This window comes from Dendrobates tinctorius, unplaced genomic scaffold (assembly GCF_039654945.1).
Source record: "Dendrobates tinctorius isolate UK_male_01 unplaced genomic scaffold, ASM3965494v1 ptg000013l, whole genome shotgun sequence".
Taxonomy (NCBI): domain Eukaryota; kingdom Metazoa; phylum Chordata; class Amphibia; order Anura; family Dendrobatidae; genus Dendrobates; species Dendrobates tinctorius.
The window spans coordinates 7,382,640-7,402,425 of record NW_027361681.1 but is presented as its reverse complement, the minus strand read 5'-3'; the positions used below and the strand labels follow the sequence as shown (position 1 = coordinate 7,402,425).

Genomic DNA, 19,786 nt, shown 5'->3' with positions numbered 1-19,786 from the left:
AAAATTACATCTTTATGACACTTAAAACAAATTTGCATAATAATTTGGAACACAGTGTATACCATAAGAGGGACAATGCGGGGCCACTTTTTGTGCTGGGATCAAAGTGAGGGGCAGTAATGTAGGAATTATTTAAAGGGAATCTGTCAGGTGATTTTTTTTTTTAATAGCATACTAATGGAATCTTGAAATAGGGCTTGGGCAGCTCTTTCAGACTATATAACATTTATTGCTGTACCTTGCCCCTTTGTCATGCTGTAAGCTAGGAACAATTCAGTAGCATGTCAGATAGTCAAGTGTATGTAAATCAAAAGAAAATATTCACCCCCGTCCATCCCTCTGCGCCGACGTTAAAGTCTCTAGGGCAGCATAAACACCCAATACAGCCCTGAATAATGTGAAGTATAAAATCTAAAAAATAGACTTAGGCTAGTTTCACATTAGCGTTTACGGCCGCAGCGTCGGGCTGCGCACGGCCGCCGCTAAGCCCCGCCCCCTGCCGAGCCTCCGCCGGTAGCTCCGCCTACGGACGCATGGTGCTGCATGCGTCCGGCGTCCCCTATCTTTAGCACTGGGGACACAGGCCGTGCGCAGGTATGCGTTTGGCGGCGCATGCGTCCTTTTGACGCTGCGCCGAGCGCACCAAATTGCAACCAGTGCTAAAGATAGGGGACGCAGGACGCATGCAGCGTCATGCGTCCGTAGGCGGAGCTACCGGCGGAGGCGCGGCAGGGGCGGGGCTTAGCGGCGGCCGTGCGCAGCCCGACGCTGCGGCCGTAAACGCTAATGTGAAACTAGCCTTAGTTGATATTTCCAAATTCTAAAATGAATGTGTACAATTTTTACTTTGTTGAGTGTAAATCATAAAAGTGATGGCAGCAAGTTCTGCATGTAACCAAGTTGTCCAAACTTATCTTCCTGTTTGTATATAACGACCTACTAAGTTGGAATAATCCCATTTAGGCTGGAGTCACACACAACGTCCAAAAAATCGGTCAGATTTTGTCGGACAACAATCGCACAAATGTTTCATGGACAGTGATCCGTCTGTCATACGATTTTCATGCGAGGATGCGATTTTATCGCATCTAAGCATCTGTTTGACATCCTTATGCCGATATTTTGTCGGATGCTTGCAAAATGGACATATAATGGAGCTCAATGACAGGTTAAAAGACAAACAAAAGAATTGATATATACACATAGAATACATATATAAATATATATATATATACACACATGTCATTGAGACACACATATATATATATTTATATTTCACAGAGTTCTACTTAGCAGAATAGCCGCTAATTCAATTGCCGGCTTTCGTAAAATCATTACAAAACCCTACATGAAATGACACATGGTTTAAATACAGTAAACCATTTCATTTCATGTATTTTTTTATATGTCCCTGACTAATAATTAGATGAGGGCATGTGTGCAAAATTTGGCACATGTAGGTGTTAAATTAAGGAGTTAATTCCTTGTAAAAAATTGTGTGACGTCCCTGGCTAACCTGAGTTGAACTGATGAGCGTGGGAAAAAATGCAGAAACTTTCCCACGCTCATTAGTTCATCTCTGGGCAACCAGGGAGGCTGCACAGAGAGGAACTAATTAATTCTGGCAGTGGTTTAGAGCGGGCTGGTCGCATTAGCACCGGTTCCGTTCTAAACCACTTAACCCCTTCTGATGGATTGCAGCGGGGGACATGACTGACCTGCGGAGAAGTAAGGATAGTGTTGCTTTTTTGTTTTATTTTTGCTACAGGTCGATGGTTTATTTTTGAATTAGCAGAGGACTAAATCTTGTCAAAAACTTGGTGTCTTTATTTCATTAAAATAATTTTTAATTAATGTCTGTGTGTTTTTTTAACCCTTTAATAGTCTAGGGTTAATAATGGATCGGTGTCTTATTGACACCTCTCCATTATTAATCGGCTTAATGTCACCTTCCAATTGCATGGTGAAATTAACCCATTCATATTACCCCATATCCCACCGCTACATGGGAGTGGGATTAGAGAGGATATGTGCCAGAAAAGGCGTATCTTATAGATGCGCCTATTCTGGGGTGTCTGGGGGCAGATTTTTGTAGCCCATGGGGCAAAAACAATGGTCCCTTTCAAGGCTATTAAAATCTGCCCTCACTCACTAGCTTTACCTCTCTTGGTGAGAAATTGCCACGGGAGCCCACACAATTTTTTACAACGAATTAACCCCTTAGGCTAGTTTCCCACTAGCGTTTTTGAGCGCAGCGACGGCCTGCGCACGGCCGCCGCTAAGCCCCGCCCCCTGTCGCACCTCCGTCGGTAGCTCCGCCTACCGGCGCATGACGCTGCATGCGTCCCCTATCTTTATCACTGGGGGCGCAGGCCGTGCACAGTATGCGTTTGGCGGCGCATGCGCCTTTTTGACGGTGCGCCGTTCGCAACCAAACTGCAGCTGGTTGCGTTTGACGCAGGTCGGTGCACCGTCAAAAGGACGCATGCGCTGCCAAACGCATGCTGCGCACGGCCTGCGCCTCCAGTGATAAAGATAGGGGACGCAGGACGCATGCAGCGTCATGCGCCGGTAGGCGGAGCTACCGGTGGAGGCGTGGCAGGGGCGGGGCTTAGCAGCGGCCGTGCGCAGGCCGTCGATGCCTTAATTTGACACCTACATATTCCAAACTTTGCACACATACCCTCAACTAATTATTAGTCAGGGACATATAAAAATGCATGAAATGAAATGGCTTACTGTATGTAAACCATGTGTCATTTCATGTCGGGTTTTGTATTGATTTTACAGAAGCCGGCAATTGAATAAGCGGCTATTCTGCTATGTAGAACTCTATGAAATATAAATATATATATATATGTGTCTCAATGACGTGTGTGTATATATATATATATATATATATATATATATATATATATATATATATGTATGTATTCTGTGTGTATATATCTATTCTTTTGTTGCTTTATTAAACATCTCAGTGTGATTTTAGTGTATTACAAAATGAATTGATGGCTTTTGTTAAAGGACACCGGGTGCGATTTTCTCGCAAGTCACACTTCTGGTCCGTTTGTAATCCGATTTTTCATCGCACCCATAGACTTGCATTGGCAAGTATGATCCGATAATCGATGACAATCGCAGCATGCTGCGATTGTCTCAGACCGAGGAAAAGAGCTGACAAAAAATTCGGATGATGGGAGCTGCCCCATAGATTAACAACATTGGGAAAATTGCAATACGATTTATAATCGCATTGCACTCGTCCGTTTTTGTCGCTAGTGTGACCAAGGCCTTATGGAAGGATTTGGAGCTCAGTAGTAAAAAAACCAAAAAACAAACAAACAGTGATTTGATCTTTTTATGATATACTACTGAAGGTATTTAGCACAAAACTTTAATGTGAATCCTGACTAATGAGTGATTCAGAGGTTGTCACTGAACTGATTCACAAGCTATCAATAATGTTTGCTGACTTCCAGGTATCTTACAATATGTCAGTCTGGGAAAACAACTAAGACATAAAAGCAGAACAATAACTAAAATATATCAAAGATGCTCCTTACCCCGGCAGACAATCTCCACAGATAGCGTTAGATATTAAAGAGCAGTTCGCTTTTAGACTGCGGTTAATTACTGCACAATTGAGGCAACGCAGGCAGTGGTGATGTCCTCGGTCTTCTTTGTATCTCCCTGGCCTACAAGGCAGACACTGACTTTCTCTCCCACTGCCGCAGTCCTAAGAGAAGACAGGTAAACAGTAATACATGTGAGAGTGCAGTAAATCATGTGAGCGTGCAGAAAATCATATGAGAGTGCAGTAAATCATGTGAGAGTGCAGGAAATCATGTGTGGGTGCAGCAATACATGTGAGAGTGTAGAAAGAAAATTATGTGAGGGTGCATCAATACATGTGAGCGTGCAGAAAATCATATGAGAGTACAGTAAATCATGTGAGACTGCAGGAAATCATGTGTGGGTGCAGCAATACATGTGAGAGTGTAGAAAGAAAATTATGTGAGGGTGCATCAATACATGTGAGAGTGCAGCAATACATGTGAGAGCGGAGGAAATCATGTGAGGGTGCAGCAATACATGTAGAGTGCAGGAAATCATGTGAGAGTGCAGAAATACATGTGAGAGTGCAGGAGATCATGTGAGAATGCAGAAATACATGTGAGAGTGCAGGAAATCATGTGAGAGTGCAGGAGATCATGTGAGAGTGCAGAAATACATGTTAGAGTGCAGGAAATCATGTGAGAGTGCAGGAAATCATGTGAGAGAGCAGGAAATCATGTGAGAGAGCAGGGAATCATGTGAGAGTGCAGGAAATCATGTGAGAGTGCAGCAATACATGTGAGGGTGCAGCAATACATGTAAGAGTGCAGGAAATTATGTGAGGGTGCAGCAATACATTTAAGAGTACAGGAAATCATGTGTGGGTACAGCAATACATGTATGAACAAGGCATAGGCTTTGGCACGGGAGCAATGTACAAAAAAGACGGACAACAGCCGTTTCGCGCATAATGCGCTTCAACAGATCCTGTTGAAGCGCATTATGCGCGAAACGGCTGTTCTCCATCTTTTTTGTACATTGCTCCCGTGCCAAAGCCTATGCCTTGTTCATACAAAGTAAATTACTTCAGTTGAACGGTGAGTGCCATCCTTCTTTCTTCACAATGACATTTCATGTTTTTTCGTTATGGGATTGAGCACCTGTTCTATACGTGAATAAGGTGTTTAAATCTGCTGTGGATGCAAAATTATGTGCGTTGATATTCAGGGTAATTTTCTTTACACAACGGTGCCGGATACTTGTTTCTTTCATTTGTCAATACATGTAAGAGTGCAGGATATCATTTGAGGGTGCAGCAATGCATGTGAGAGTGCAGGAAATCATTTGAGGGTACATCAATACATGTAAGAGTGCAGGAAATCATGTGAGGGTGCAGCAATAAATGTGAGAGTGCAGGAAAACACAGCTGCATACCCGAACCCTTAATTGCCTGGACTGCTGTGACTATCTATCTATGTACAAGGGCCCAGAGGGTGCTCACTGACCATTTGCTCAGTGTATTCTGTCTATTTACTGTGCCTTTAAATAACTCGCCACAACTACCTTCCCATTTTGGCGTCACGAACAAGATTTAGTAGCCCGGTATTGCCCGGTGCTGTGTGCCTTAGACTTTATTGAACTGTATAATAACCGCCATTCGCCACGTGGCGTGCGGGAAGCTGAAGGGGTGTGTTGTCGTGGGTGAGACCCAGGAGAAGAGTGCAAAAAATCATGCCCGCCCACTGCACCTATTTCTATGTGACAAAAACATGGCCGACGGCTAGGGGGACCCGCCTCCTGGCCTGGTATGGCGGCAAAAGAAGGAACCACCCATGAAGGCAAGGGCAGGAAGGAAGGCGAGGGACCCAGGGGACGCCATGGCGAGCGGAGGTCTCAAGAGCGCGTGGTGGAATCAGTGGGCTCCCCCGGCCAGCAAGATGAAGGCACTTCTCGGAGATGAGGTGGAGGAGCTGACCTGCCAGCTCCTGGGCACGCAGCTTACCACAATCACAAGATGGAAAGCGGCCTCATTACCAGCATCCACAACTCCAGTGGAGAAGGAACCTGGCACCGGAGAGACACCAGAATCAGGTATGGTAATCAACCCTGCCCCGAAGACCAAAGGGACCCTGTTAGGCCCACTGCAACCCCCGTAAGTCCTCAAAACACCTAGGTCAGTTGCTGCCAGTCCAGAAAGGCTGCCAGAATCTCTTGCCTCAGATGCTATACCGGTACCTGCAGCAGCGGTAACACCAACCGCTGCACCAGCCCAAGCCAAACCGAATTCTGCAGAAACAACAGCTGCACCAGTCCATGTTGCAAGTTCACCGGTACCAGAAGCGGAGCCGGTTTCCCCAGCACCAATCAAACCTGCAGTACGCCATTAAGCTACCCAAACCCTGGTAGCAGGACCTGAACAGCTGGTAATTGCAGGCATTGTTATGCATCAGGAACTTTCCCGGCCAGGGAGTGGCCAGCACCAGGTACTACCCTGGAAGCATGACATTAAGATCATGGATGGTGAATGACCAAGGACTTTCCCTTATAAATAGTTAGCACTACTTGAGGTGCTCCTTGTTGGTTTTACAGTTTACATATTGGGTGTTGCAGTCATATTCTTTGACTAAAGAACAAAAATCGTCTGGCGTGGTCGGAAAAGTGGTCCAAAGAGGTGACCAGCTATGCCTTGTAGCCACGCCCAAGGCCTACATCGGGGTTTGAGATGGGTCCCCCATATTGCACGAAGGACTCAGAGACGAATACTGAAGTTTATTAAACTTGAAAGAGAAAGTTTTATTATAGTCAAGTAATATCTCGTATTTTCTAGATAGTGTCTATTCATAGTAAAGTTAAATTTATATTATTGTAGTGTTATGTAACATTTAAGTGAAAGTGCCTCACATTAAGGGAAGAGGAGTTCCTGTTTAATTGTTACTCTGTTGCAATGCATTGCAGAAAATTTTGCATGTCTGTAACATCTGTTTTGCTGTGTTCCAGCCCGAGGACGTGCTGTGTTTAACTGGGGGGCTGTGGTGCCCCTGCGGTCTCAGTCGCCACAGTGTACTGCACTTCATCCAGAGGTGTGGTACTCTGCTACCAGGTAAGGAAGGGGCACTGCCAGGAGTCACACACCAGCACCCAACACTAGTCCCCATCTGGCCAGAGGAGAGTTAAGTAGAGGGTGTGGGTGGAGGAAGTAGATAAGGGTAGGACAGCTGGAGAGAGAGCTCACAGTTGGGAGTGGAGAGTTGTCATGGTAACAGGAGTGACAGTTGGTGGGAGGAGTTAGTGCTGAGGTAAAAAGATTGTTCTGGAAAGATTCAGTCAGTCAGTCAGAGAGTGGTGTGAGGGGACAGAAGTCAGTCAGGAGGAGTCGCTTGTGGAGATTGAAGCTGAATGCAGCTTGTCTCCAGAATAAAGAGAGTGAGAAGAAAGGAAAGGAAGCTCAAGGAAGAGAGGAAGAAGAGGTCTAAGGGACACGCATAGTGAGAGATCCATCCGTGGGGCCCGCATCCACCGGCGTGGTCGGTGGAGGGACCAGGTCACAGTTAGGAGAAACTAATGGAGAAACTAAGGGCTCAGCTAGGAAACCGGAAGCGGCAGTATCTTTAAGTGCTGCAGCCGACCCCACACTCATACGCCGAAAAGGCAGACATATAGGATCCAGGGGTCTGACCAACGTCGCCCGACAAGATCCGAGTCTGCTGGATTGGGACACTGTGTGTGAAGACGCAGGGCAGGAGAGCTGGTAGGCAGCATAGTGAGACGGCCAGGAAAGGAACATCAAAGGGAGCCCTGGCAACGTGCTTCCCAAGCTACCTGAGAGCTGTCTGGACCACAAGCCTGGAGGACACAGCACACCCCAGCTGGGGATTGTAACAACTGAACTGTGAGTAAAGTGTGAAGACTGCACCCTGCTGTGTCCTTCAGTTTATTTTCTGCGTCATCTGCCCTGCACTACAACCCCCATCATCTTCCGCACTTTACTATGCCCTGGGGCTCAGCTCTGCCTGTGGAGAGCTGAACCAACTCTGCTGCATCAACAACGGCCCCAGCGGACTGAATCTGCAGCGTTGGCTAACACCTTATTTGCTGAATATCACAGGTGGTGTCACGAATAATCTCCTATAAACTTTATTTCCCATTTCAATAATTTTTTATTGGACCCCCAGGGCCACGGCCTGGGTCACTGCTGCCGTGACACATCCCCTTAATAACTGGCCCGGTACCAAGTTATCCCCACGGCCCTAGTGGGCGCCCCACTTACCTCAGAGAGCTCATAACCTGGTCCACATTGTTTGCATGGGATGCATTTTCCTTGTTCATTCTCAAATTCACCTTCCATACAGTCTGCAGCTTCTGAACTGACCAAGTGTAGCTGTAATAAAACAAGAAATAGGTTGTATATTTAGTGTCTAATCTGCCAACTCAAGCAAGTCTGAATTTATCCTAAAGATGTAACCATCCTCTCCAGAGTCTGGTCCATGGTAACTCAGAAATAATGGGTTGATTGCTGGGACCCCATACTGTAGATGATTTAAAAGGGATTGTCAGCACAGAATGACTGTTCAAAACTAAGTCCTGACGCTCGGTGCTTCATGGCGGAGTCAATCATTTATATAGACGCTCCCACCTGTTTGTTTTCCCTCCACCTCTGCTCCCTCTCTTCTTTGATAGACAGCTCTGTCTTCATAAAGCCACAGAAGGGTGGAGATAGATGGAAACCAAGCAGATAGGAACGTGCATAAACAGTTGAAACCGGAAGTTTCCATACACTATATAAAAAGACACATCTGCATGTTTTTCTCAATATCTGACATGAAATCAGAATAAACCTTTCCCGTTTAGGTCAATTAGTATTACCATAATTATTAATATTTGCCACATACCAGAATAATGAGAGAGATAACGTTTTAAGGGTATGTTTCCATGGTCAGGATTGGCTCAGTATTTGCTCAGGATTTGACGCAGGTAAAATCTGCACCAAATCTGCATCAGAGGTCACTGGCAGGTCACCTGCGTTTTTTTGTAAGCTAAATAAAGATATATAATTTAACAAAAAAAAACAATTGTGATGTCATTTCCTTGCACAACCTCTTCTTTTACATACTCAATCGAAAAATGTTCACACAGATGGATAAGATAGACAGAGAGATAATAGATAGATGATATATAGATATGGGATAAGATAGACGGCACTTGGGACTGGAGTGTGCGGCTGCATGTATTTCTATGCAGCTGAACGCTCCGGTCCCGAGTGCAGTGCCGGGTACTGAGGTGCGAGACTCGCGCAAGTTTCTCGCATGTCCGGCTTAATATGGAATGTCCTTTCCTTTTTTTTAATTATTAAAAAAAATAAAAATTAATAATTTAAAAAAAAAATGGCGTGCGCTCCTGCGCAATTATTTGCACCAGAGAGGGAAAGCCAGCAACTGGGGGCCTATGTTTATAGCCTGGGAAGGGGTTAATACCCATGGATCTTCCCAAGCTATGAATATCAGCCTGCAGCTGTGTGCATAGCCTTTACTGGCTATTAAAATAGGGGGACCCCCTCAAAAAAATGACGTGGGGTCCCCCTATAATAGCCAGAAAGGCTATGCAGACAGCTGCGGGCTGATATTAATATCCTAGGAAGGGGTCATGGGTATCACCCCCCCCCTGGCTACAAACACCAGCACACAGTCACCCCAGAAATGGCGCATCTGTAAGCCCAGTTAGCAATGGAGAGTCGTCAATAAGACGCCTGGCCATTACTAATCCTATAGTATGTAAAGGGTTAAAAAAACACAGCCAGTAAAAAGTATTTTTATTGCACGCCCAAATCCAAGCGAAGCCCTCGATCTTCTGAAAAAAATAAAAATAAACACAAATACTTCCTGTCCGATGTAGTCCTTAAAAACGAGTGTCTCACGATGAGTCCAGCCCTGCTACATCTGGATGCATGACATCCAAAGATAGCAGAGCTTGTAGATGACCACCGGAGATCTCCAACTGTCACCTACACCAGGGTTCCCCAACTCCAGTCCTCAAGGCCCACCAACAGATCATGTTTTCAGGATGTCCTTAGTATTAATAGCTCAGGTGATAATTTCATCACCTGAGAAATACAAAGGAAATCCTGAAAACATGATCAATTGGTGGGCCTTGAGGACTGGAGTTGGGGAACCCTGACCTACACTGTAGTTCTCATGGTCAGCTAAGTTATCGCGAGAACTGCAGTGGACGGGGACTTACGGTGGTGGGAGGAGGTAAGACCTTATTTAAATTAGTAGACATGCGTAGTAAGCTGCGTTTATGCAGTTAGCACGCATGTGACTAATCATTAGATGCGGTTTTACCGCATCTAATGATAGTCTATGGTAAATTTACGGTGTGGCAACGGAGCATTGCCGCATTGTAAACAGACATGCTGCGTTAAGGAAAGATGCGCCACATGTCCGTTTACGCAGGTTTGCCACCTGCGTCTTTTAACACATAGTGGAGACGGGATTTCATGAAATCCCCTCCACTCCAATATGCTGTAACATCTGGACGCTGTATGTTTGACGCTGTGGTTGTATGCAGCATCAAACACGCAGCGTTTCCTGACCGTGGAAGCATACCCTAAGGCATTTTTATTACTTACTGCAAAGTCAAAAGTTTACATACACTAAAATTACTATGCCTTTAAACAATTCTGGACTGCCCATACAGTGGGGGAAAAAAGTATTTAGTCTAAGGCCAGGGTCACACTAGAGAGGAATACGGACGAGTGAGAGGCGTTAAAAGCACGCAGCATGCTGCGATTGTCAGCGTACTATGCCCGTAGTACACCAATGCAAGTCTATGGGTGCGCAAAAAATACGGATTACACACAGACCACACGTGTGACTTGCGAGAAATACGCAGGTCTTTTGGCAGGTGACAGGAAATGGGCCAATCCATCATCAGGAAGCTTAGACATGCTAATTAGCTCAAAAAGCGCTCCAAGCATCCAGGAAGTACGCTTCCACGGAGTCCTGCAGCATCATGGCGCCATATTTCCTCAATGTGGAGTTGCTGATTGTACTAGTGCAGGAGCGACCGGAAATCTGGGACCAACGTGATGCCCATTATGCCAACCAGGCAAGAAAGGAGGTGTCATGGAGGCGCATATGTCGCCAGGTGTTTCACGATTTTGGTGATCGGCCACGTGAGGAGCAGCAGCAAATGAGTAAGTACAACCCAAAAAGTGTTTAAAATTACCTCACATCAAAAAAGGCATTTAGAATCAGGACCCCCCCTTCCTGTGCTTGGACTTTTTGCCTCATGAGGCGGGTAGATTTTTATGTGACCCATGGTTTTACACTGCCATAATTTGGCCCAGGCCACAAGCTCCTCATCCTCCTAGCCAACCAAGTTATTAAGTGTAGTTACTTGATAGATGAACTATAGTGACCCTGTGTATCTGGCCTGGATGCCCCAATTATATATGCCACCCTGGGTAGAAAGCACACCCTAGAAGGCCACATGCCTAGGCTACTGGTAGCAAATTTGACCTAGCAAATATGTGAAATTGAGAATATTTCCTGCCACATTGCAGTGGAAGATGTAATGAGACGCTGGCGCAGCATCCGCGATCAATACAGGCGGGAACGTCAGCAGCGGTCCAGGAGTGGTGATGCGGGCCACACAAAGTGAAAATATATTTATTATGATCGCCTCTCCTTCCTCGCTCCTATTCTGGATCTGAGACCCTAAGTAGATACCTTACATCACATTACACAGATACTTTACAGGGCCAAAAAAATTGATTTTTTTACTCTTCGCCACGACAGCACCCACTTGGAGAGAGGGATCCGCCTATAGGAACAGGAAACCTACAGAGATAAAAGAGGGCGGTCCGTCTCTCCTCAGTTGGTTTCCTGTTCCTATAGAAACCGCAGGATCTCTACAGAAGACATACCTGGGCCAAGGAACCGCCTGTGCAGTGTCCGTGCGAACGGCAGGGGTTCCAGTCCAGAAGCAGCGTCGGGGGAGTGCTGGAATCCGGCTCCCCCCTCGTCTGAGACAGCAGCAGCGCAAGAAGAAACACCGGTACCGGGTGGAGCCGACCGGGGGTTTTCTTATATGGATACACGTCACCAGGATCTTGGAGGCAGCCATCCCGGTCCGTGTGGGAGTGCGGAGCCGAGATAGAGAATCTATCTCTGGCGTTCTGAGAGCCTCAGCGAGGACGCAGATACAGCGCTGGGAAGAGGTAAGGAGGAACTTCCGGGTTACCTTAGGTTCCTCAGCGTACAGCGCATGCGCGGTCTTTCACAGCCGCGCGATATCAGCAGAGGAGCACTCCCCGCCCCCTCCAGGCAAAAAAAAAAAAAAAAAAAAAAGGAATAGGAGCCACAGAAGCCATGCCAATAGAACCCCTTCTCAGCCTCCTGAACCGGTACCTGCAGCTTCTCTGGGTGAGTGAACGACTCTCTGCCTATCAAGCTGTTAAAGAACCTCTCTCTCTCCCTCTCTCTCTCTCCTCTGCTATGTCCACCGTAGGCTAAAAGGAAGGAAAAATCAAAAAACAAGGAATGTGCCCTCTGTACACGTCCTTTACCGGACTCTTATACAAAGAGGCTGTGCAAAAAATGCATTTCTGAAAATACAAAACAGGCTTCAACATCAGCCACAGACATTAGGGCTATAATAAGGGAGGAACTACAGACCCTAACCCAGTCTAGCGGCATATCTAAGAAAACTAAGGCTAACAAGCCGACGGCAGTTAGCGTAGACACAGATGAAGACGAAGCAGTAGTCTCTGACAGCTCCAGTACGTCTACATCATCATCTTCCTCTGATATGGAGGGTCGTTCATGTTTTCCATTAGAGAACATGGACAACTTGGTGAAATCTGTAAGAAACACCATGGGTTGCACAGACGCTAAGGAGCCGCAAACGACACAAGAGATTATGTTTGCGGGATTGACAGATAGGAGAAGGAGGGTTTTTCCCGTTATACCAGCAATAAAGGCCTTAGTGAAAAAGGAATGGGAGAAGCAGGATCAGAAAGGTTATCTCCCCTCGGCGTCAAAAAGAAGGTATCCCTTCAGCGACGAGGAATTGTTAACGTGGTCTAAGGTCCCGAAGGTCGACGCGGAGTTGCCTCAGCCTCAAAGCAGTCGGCCTTACCAGTAGAAGACGCAGGGATTCTAAAAGACCCACTGGATCGAAAAGCGGATGCCTCACTAAAGAGAGCATGGGAGGAAGCCACAGGCACGTTTAAACCGGCAATAGCCAGTACGTGCACAGCTCGCTCTATGCTGGTCTGGATTGATCAGCTAGACCAACAAGTAGAACAAAAAGTCTCCAGAGATAAGCTACGAGCAGCCATACCACTGATTCGTGGCGCTGCGGCATACATAGCAGACGCATCAGCCGATTCACTACGCATGGCAGCCAGAACAGCAGGCTTGCTTAATAACGCCAGACGAAGCCTATGGCTTAAAAGCTGGAAAAGTGACACCCAATCCAAGGCAAAGCTCTGTGCCATACCTTGTGAGGGTGAGTTTTTGTTTGGAAAAGCTTTGGACGAAATCCTTGCTAAAGCAAAGGAAAGGAAAAAAGGGTTCCCTAACCCCTCTCTCCCATTTTATAGGAGAGCGTTCAGGAGACGACCATTTGGTAGGGGAAGACCAGCAGAGAATCAGAACCGCTGGGCCACGAAAGAACGAAAAGGCAAAGGTGCTATGTTTAGAGGATCCTCCTTCCACAGAGATCGGAGCTAAAGAAAAAGTCCCTCCAGTAGGAGGGAGACTAAAGTTTTTCCTTCAGGAATGGGAGAAAATCACGGCCAGCCCTGGTGTCCTGGGCATTATTAGAGAAGGACTAAAATTAGAATTCCATCATGTACCCCGTAACTCAGTCATTGTAACATCCCTTAACTCCCTAGTCCAACAGCGGGCCTTAGAGACTGAAATTTTCAGTCTTCTGGACAAAAAAGTCTTGGTCCAGGTGCCAAAAGGACAGGAAGGGCGAGGATTTTACTCCCTTCTCTTTCTGATACCTAAACCCGATGGCTCCTTCAGGACGATAATTAACCTGAAGAAACTGAATACTTTTGTAATAAATCATAAATTTAAAATGGAGTCTATTAGATCCGCAATTAAGCTCCTTTTTCCCAATTGTATGATGGCAGGCCTGGATCTGAAAGATGCCTATTATCATCTTCCCATCCATTACAGATTCCAGAAATACCTCAGAGTGGCGGTCTTCCTCGAGGGCACCATACAACACCTTCAGTTCACAGCCATGCCATTCGGCCTTTCCATCACACCAAGAGTCTTTACAAAGGTGATGCTGGAAGTGATGGCTTTCTTACGCCAGAAGGACACACTGATAGTACCCTATTTGGATGATTTTTTGATAATAGGTAACTCAACTAGACAATGTAATGAACGAGTGGCTGATGCAATCTTAACCCTACAGGCTCTTGGTTGGGTAATAAATTTCAAGAAATCCAGAATCGAACCACAATCAGTTCAGTCCTTCCTGGGTCTTCAGCTAGACTCCATAAGCCAAAAATGTCTGCTACCACAGGTAAAGATTACAACAATTAAAACGAAGGTCAGATTAGCGATAGACAAACCACACATATCGTTAAGGGAGGCAATGTCCCTCCTGGGGTCCCTTACTTCCTGCATCCCGGCGGTTCGGTGGGCCCAATTCCACACAAGAGAATTACAGCATCAAATCCTCTTGGAGGAGACACAGGACCAGGGGAATTTAAGTAAGAAAATCACTTTATCTCAGATAGTCCTAACCTCCCTAACATGGTGGCTAGACGAGAATAACTTATCGGGAGGAGTTCCATGGGTAATAACACCCTCCCGTATAATTACTACTGACGCCAGCCCCACAGGATGGGGAGCCCATATGGGAAGCACCTTCACCCAAGGCTTATGGGATATAAGGGAGGAGCACGATTCATCAAACTTGAAACAGCTAAAAGCAGTGGGTCATGCATTATATCATTTTCTCCCACAGTTACAAGGAGAGAACGTAAGAATCCTGTCAGACAACACCACAGTGGTGGCATATCTGAACAGGCAAGGCGGGACTCGATCAGTCGCATTAATGTCTTCCGCAAGAAAGATCTTGTCTTTAGCCGAGAAACATTTTTCGTCTCTCTCAGCCCTCCACATAAGAGAAGACAACACGAAAGCGGATTTTCTAACCCGCCATACACTGCGGCAAGGAGAGTGGTGCCTGAGCCGGCAAATATTCACGAACATCGTGTCACTATGGGGCCTTCCCCAGATAGATCCTTCGCCACCAGGGAAAACAGACAGGTGCGAAGATTCGCCTCTCTGAATGTGACGGACAGCCCAGAAATCCTGGATGCCCTCCAGGCCCCATGGCGGGTCAAACTGGCATATGCCTTCCCCCCAATCATACTACTACCGCAGGTGATCAGGAAGATCAGGGCAGAGGAAGCACGAATGATCTTAATAGCGCCATTCTGGCCCACGAGACCGTGGTTTTCATGCCTGCGGGCAATGTCAGTGACCGACCCTTGGGTGCTTCCTTCAACCCCCAGGCTTCTCTCGCAGGGGCCATTCTTCCATCCTCAAGTGGACAATCTCCACTTGACGGCATGGAACTTGAAAGGGAAATGTTGAGAGCAAGAGGATTCTCGGAAGGGCTAGTCAACACTCTCCTACAAAGTCGGAAATTGTCTACGACAAAAATTTACACCAGGGTGTGGAGAAAATTCCTAGAGTTTCACACAGCCCCTGATTCCAGAGAAATTCCAATAACAGCAATCCTAGAGTTTCTACAGAAAGGAAAAGATTTAGGACTATCTGTTAACACTCTAAAAGTCCTGGTGTCGGCTCTAGGGGCCCTCTATAGTTATAACGTGGCAGGAAATAGATGGATTGCCAGATATATCTCGGCCTGTGAGCGGAGCAAACCGGTACACATACCTAGAGTCCCTCCTTGGGACTTGAATCTGGTGCTGGAGGCCCTTACACGTTCTCCGTTTGAACCATTAGACTCAATATCCCTTAAACACCTATCTCTCAAAACAGTACTGCTAGTTGCACTAACCTCAGCCAGAAGGGTTAGCGACATACAAGCGCTATCGATAGAACCCCCTTTCCTATTAACATTCCAGGATCAGCTAATATTAAAACCAGACCCCTCATACTTACCAAAGGTAGCAGGGAAGTTCCATAGATCACAAGAAATCCACCTCCCCTCATTTTTTAGTAACCCTTCTACTCCAGAGGAAGAAAAATTTCATACGCTAGATGTTAGAAGAGCAGTATTACAATACATCGAGAGATCTAGCAGCTGGAGGAAGAGTAGGGTTCTACTTATTTCCTTCCAGGGCCAAAAGAAGGGATATGAGGTCACAAGGGGTACCCTGTCACGATGGATCAGAGATGCGATCAGCCTGGCATACTCCGTGAACAATGAAGATCCCCCGGAAGGTATCAAGACACACTCCACCAGAGCGATGGCTTCTTCTTGGGCAGAGAGGGGAGATGTCGCAATCGAGTCTATATGTAAGGCTGCTACTTGACCTAACCTTTGGTAGAGCGGTCCTCGCCACGGTGGTCCCTCCCAGGTGAAGGTCTCTGAAAGTCTCTCCAAGTGGGTGCTGTCGTGGCGAAGAGTAAAAAGCCGGATTACTTACCGGTAATGCTCTTTTAATGAGTCCACGACAGCACCCATTCACTAACCCTCCCTAGAAGTTAACATAATGTATATACACCTTCTTAGTTGTAAAAATAGAATGATCATATGGAATAATATAATGGCCTAATAATTGGCGGTCCTCCGGGTACTCTGAAATCCAACTGAGGAGGAGAGGCGGACCGCCCTCTTTTATCTCTGTAGGTTTCCTGTTCCTATGGGCGGATCCCTCTCTCCAAGTGGGTGCTGTCGTGGACTCATTAAAAGAGCATTACCGGTAAGTAATCCGCCTTATTTTTGGCTCTGTTCTATTTCATAACAGAACTCAGTCCAACCTTACGGAGAGAGAAACTGGCTCAGATACCGAGCCCATCATAGATCCTGGGTCTGTAGGGGATGAGGTGGCTGGCCCATCTTCTCCCTCTCCAAGAAGCATGGGTGAAGATTCCTCTCAGGAAAACTCAGTGCCTGCACCACAAACCCCACCACCAGGACCACATCCACAAGCAGGACCGTCTGCTGCTGCACCATCAGCCATACAGGAGGAGCAGGGCAACATCAGCAGCAGCCCAACTGCCCAGATCCGGCGCTCCCCACAGCCTGCTGGACCATCCCGGCGAGGAAGAAGAAGGCGCCATATCCCTGCCCAAGATACCCGTACCAATGTTGACACAGGGGTACTGAACTATCTGGCTAGAGTCAATAATGATGATGGCGAGGAGGCATACTCACGCAGCCTGGCCCTTTATCTTCGTGCCCTTTCCCGTGAGGTGAGGCTACGTATTCGAGGATGTTTTCAGATCCTGCTAGATGCAAGCACACACCCCAATACCCCATATGAGTTATTTGAATATCTGGAGAGGTGGCAGCTTTCACCCAGGAATCTGATGCGCCTTAGGCTGGTTTCACACTAGCGTTTTTTAGCGTAGCGCATCGTGCGCTTACATGCGCATGCGTCCTGAGCCCTTATCTTTAACATGGGGTGCATGGTCTAGCGTTTGTATGCGTTTGTATGCATTTTCGTGCGCATGCAGTTTTTGTAGTGTGCCCAGGCGCGCCGGACGCAACCTGTTGCATTTTTGGTCCGTCCAACCTGTATAAAAAAAACGCATGCGGACGGAATGCGCAAAAAAACACATTACAGTCTATGGGAACGCAGTTCTCATTTCAGTGCCAGAACACACACCCCCGGACGTTTTTCTTACAAGCAAGAGATCATATCTAGCAAACGCTGCAAACTGGCCACAGAAGGTAAATTACTTATTGTCAGCATTCTACAGCCCAGATATGCTCTGAGATTATGTGAAAAGCCCGGACAACCCCTTTAATAGCCTCCATGGGAGGCTAAAAGCTGCCATAACTCGATCAGCTCTGCTACATAGAGGCGATGCTCAGATCGCCTCTATGTAGCAGAATTACTGCATTGCTATGAGCAGTTGGCGCTCATAGCAATCCGGCATCAACAACCATAGAGGTCTCAAGGAGACCTCTGGTTGTTATGCCAACGAACCAATGACCCTCGATCACATGACGGAGGTCAGCGGTGTGCGTTATTCCGGCCTGATAGTCGGACGTTCGCGTTAAATGCTGCTGCCAGAGTTTGACAGTGGCATTTAACTAGTTAATAGGCGTGGGCACATGTCAGCTGTTCAAAACAGCTGACATGTCCCGGCTTTGATGCGAGCTCACCGCTGGAGCCCACATCAAAGCAGGGGAAACTCCCTTCGGACGTTCTATACCGTCCGATGGCAGTAAGGGGTTAAGAGGCTCCTCTGTCCTACACTCATTACCTGTAGTAATGGCACCTGTTTGTACTTGTTATCAGTATAAAAGTCACCTGTCCACAACCTCAAACAGTTATACTTCAAACTCCACTATGGTGAAGACCAAAAAGCTGCTGAAGGACACCAGAAACAAAATTGTAGCCCTGCACCAGGCTGGGAAGACTGAATCTGAGATAGGCAAGCAGCTTCGTGTGATTAAATCAACTGTGGGAGCAATAATAATAATGATGATGTCATGTGTTTGGAAGATTCTGATTCTTTTGGCAACATCTGAGTTAATTAGACACACCTGTATGTAATTTAATGCACACCTGAAAAACACTGCTTCTTTGTGTAGCATCATGGGAAAGTCTAAAGAAATCAGCCAAGATATTTGCAAGAGAATTGTGGACTTGCACAAGTCTGGCTCATCCTTGGCTACTATTTTAAGATACTTGACGGTGCCTTGTTCATCTGTACAAACAATTATACACATTATACACAAGTACAAACAAGATGGGATTGTCCAGCCATCATACTGCTCAGGAAGGTGACGGGTTCTGTGTCCCAGAGATGAACGAACTTTGGTTCAACATGTGCATATCAACTCAAGGACAAAACCAAAAGGCTTTGTGAAGATGATGGTGGTAACTGGTAAGATTGTGTCAATATCCACAGCGAAACGAGTACTGTATTAACATGGCCTGAATGGCCACTCTGCCAGGAAGAAGCCATTACTCCAAAAGAAACATAAAAAATCCAGATTAATATTTTTAAATGCACACAGGAAAAAATACCTTAATTTTTGGAGACATGTCCTGTGGTCTGATGACACTAAAATTTAACTTTTTGGGCATAATGACCATTGATATATTTAGAGGAAACAGGGAAAAGCTAGGAAGCCTAAGAACACCATCCCAACTGTGAAACATGGGGGTGGCAGCATCATGTCGTGGGGTTGTTTTGCTGCAGGAGGGACTGGTGCACTTCACAAAATACTGTAGATGGCATCATGAAAAAAGAAGATCTCAAGACATCAGACAATAACCCGAAGCACACTGCCAAAATGGTAACAAAGTGGCTTAAGGATAACAAAGTCAATGTTTTGGAGCGGCCATCACAAAACCCTGATCTCAATCCTATTGACAATTTAAGGGCAAAGCTGAAAAGGCAGGTGTGAGCAAGGCGACCTACAAACCTGGATCAGTTACACCAGTATTGTCTGGAGCAATGGGCCCAAATTACGACCAACTATTGTGAGAAGCTTGTGGAAAGATATCCTAAATGTTTGACCCAAGTCATTCAGTTTAAGGGCAATGATACCAAATACTAATGAAATGTATGTAAACTTTTGACTTTGCAGTAACTGATAAAAATTTCTTAAAACATTCTCTCTCATTATTCTGGAATTCGGCAAATATTAATAATTATGGTAATCCTAATTGACCTATAATGGGAAAGGTTTATAATGATTTCTTGTCAGATATTGAGAAAAACATGCAGATGTGTCTTTTTATATAGTGTATGGAAACTTCTGGTTTCAACTGTAAATAACTGGCCCCATCATGAAGGACCGAGCGCCTGTTCTTGGTTTTAGCAATCATTCTTTCCTCATAGAGTAACTTTTTCTACATATTCTTAGATCTACAGTGAAATCTTGAGATTTTTAAATTTAAAAAAAAACTAGTCCGATATTCAGCAGGGTGAAAGGTCTGTTAACAAATGTGTTGGAGCCTCCGACTCTGATTCCATCAGATTGGATGGGAAAAATAGCCCTGCATGACATGTCATTTTTCCTGTAAAGGATAATGTAAATT

The 19,786-nt window shown here is 46.0% G+C and overlaps 1 protein-coding gene across 3 annotated transcripts in view; it reads right to left on the bottom strand.

Moving 5' to 3' along the window:
- EDA2R (ectodysplasin A2 receptor) overlaps window positions 1–19,786 on the bottom strand; it is a 98,316-nt gene that overhangs the window by 67,091 nt on the left and 11,439 nt on the right. For all 3 annotated transcript variants that reach the window (XM_073558347.1, XM_073558345.1, XM_073558346.1), the window contains exons 3-4: window positions 7,826–7,936; window positions 3,567–3,739 (exon numbers count right to left, since the gene is read on the bottom strand). In XM_073558347.1, coding sequence (XP_073414448.1) covers window positions 3,567–3,739; window positions 7,826–7,936 — 284 coding nt within the window. The remainder of the gene's footprint in view (window positions 1–3,566; window positions 3,740–7,825; window positions 7,937–19,786) is intronic.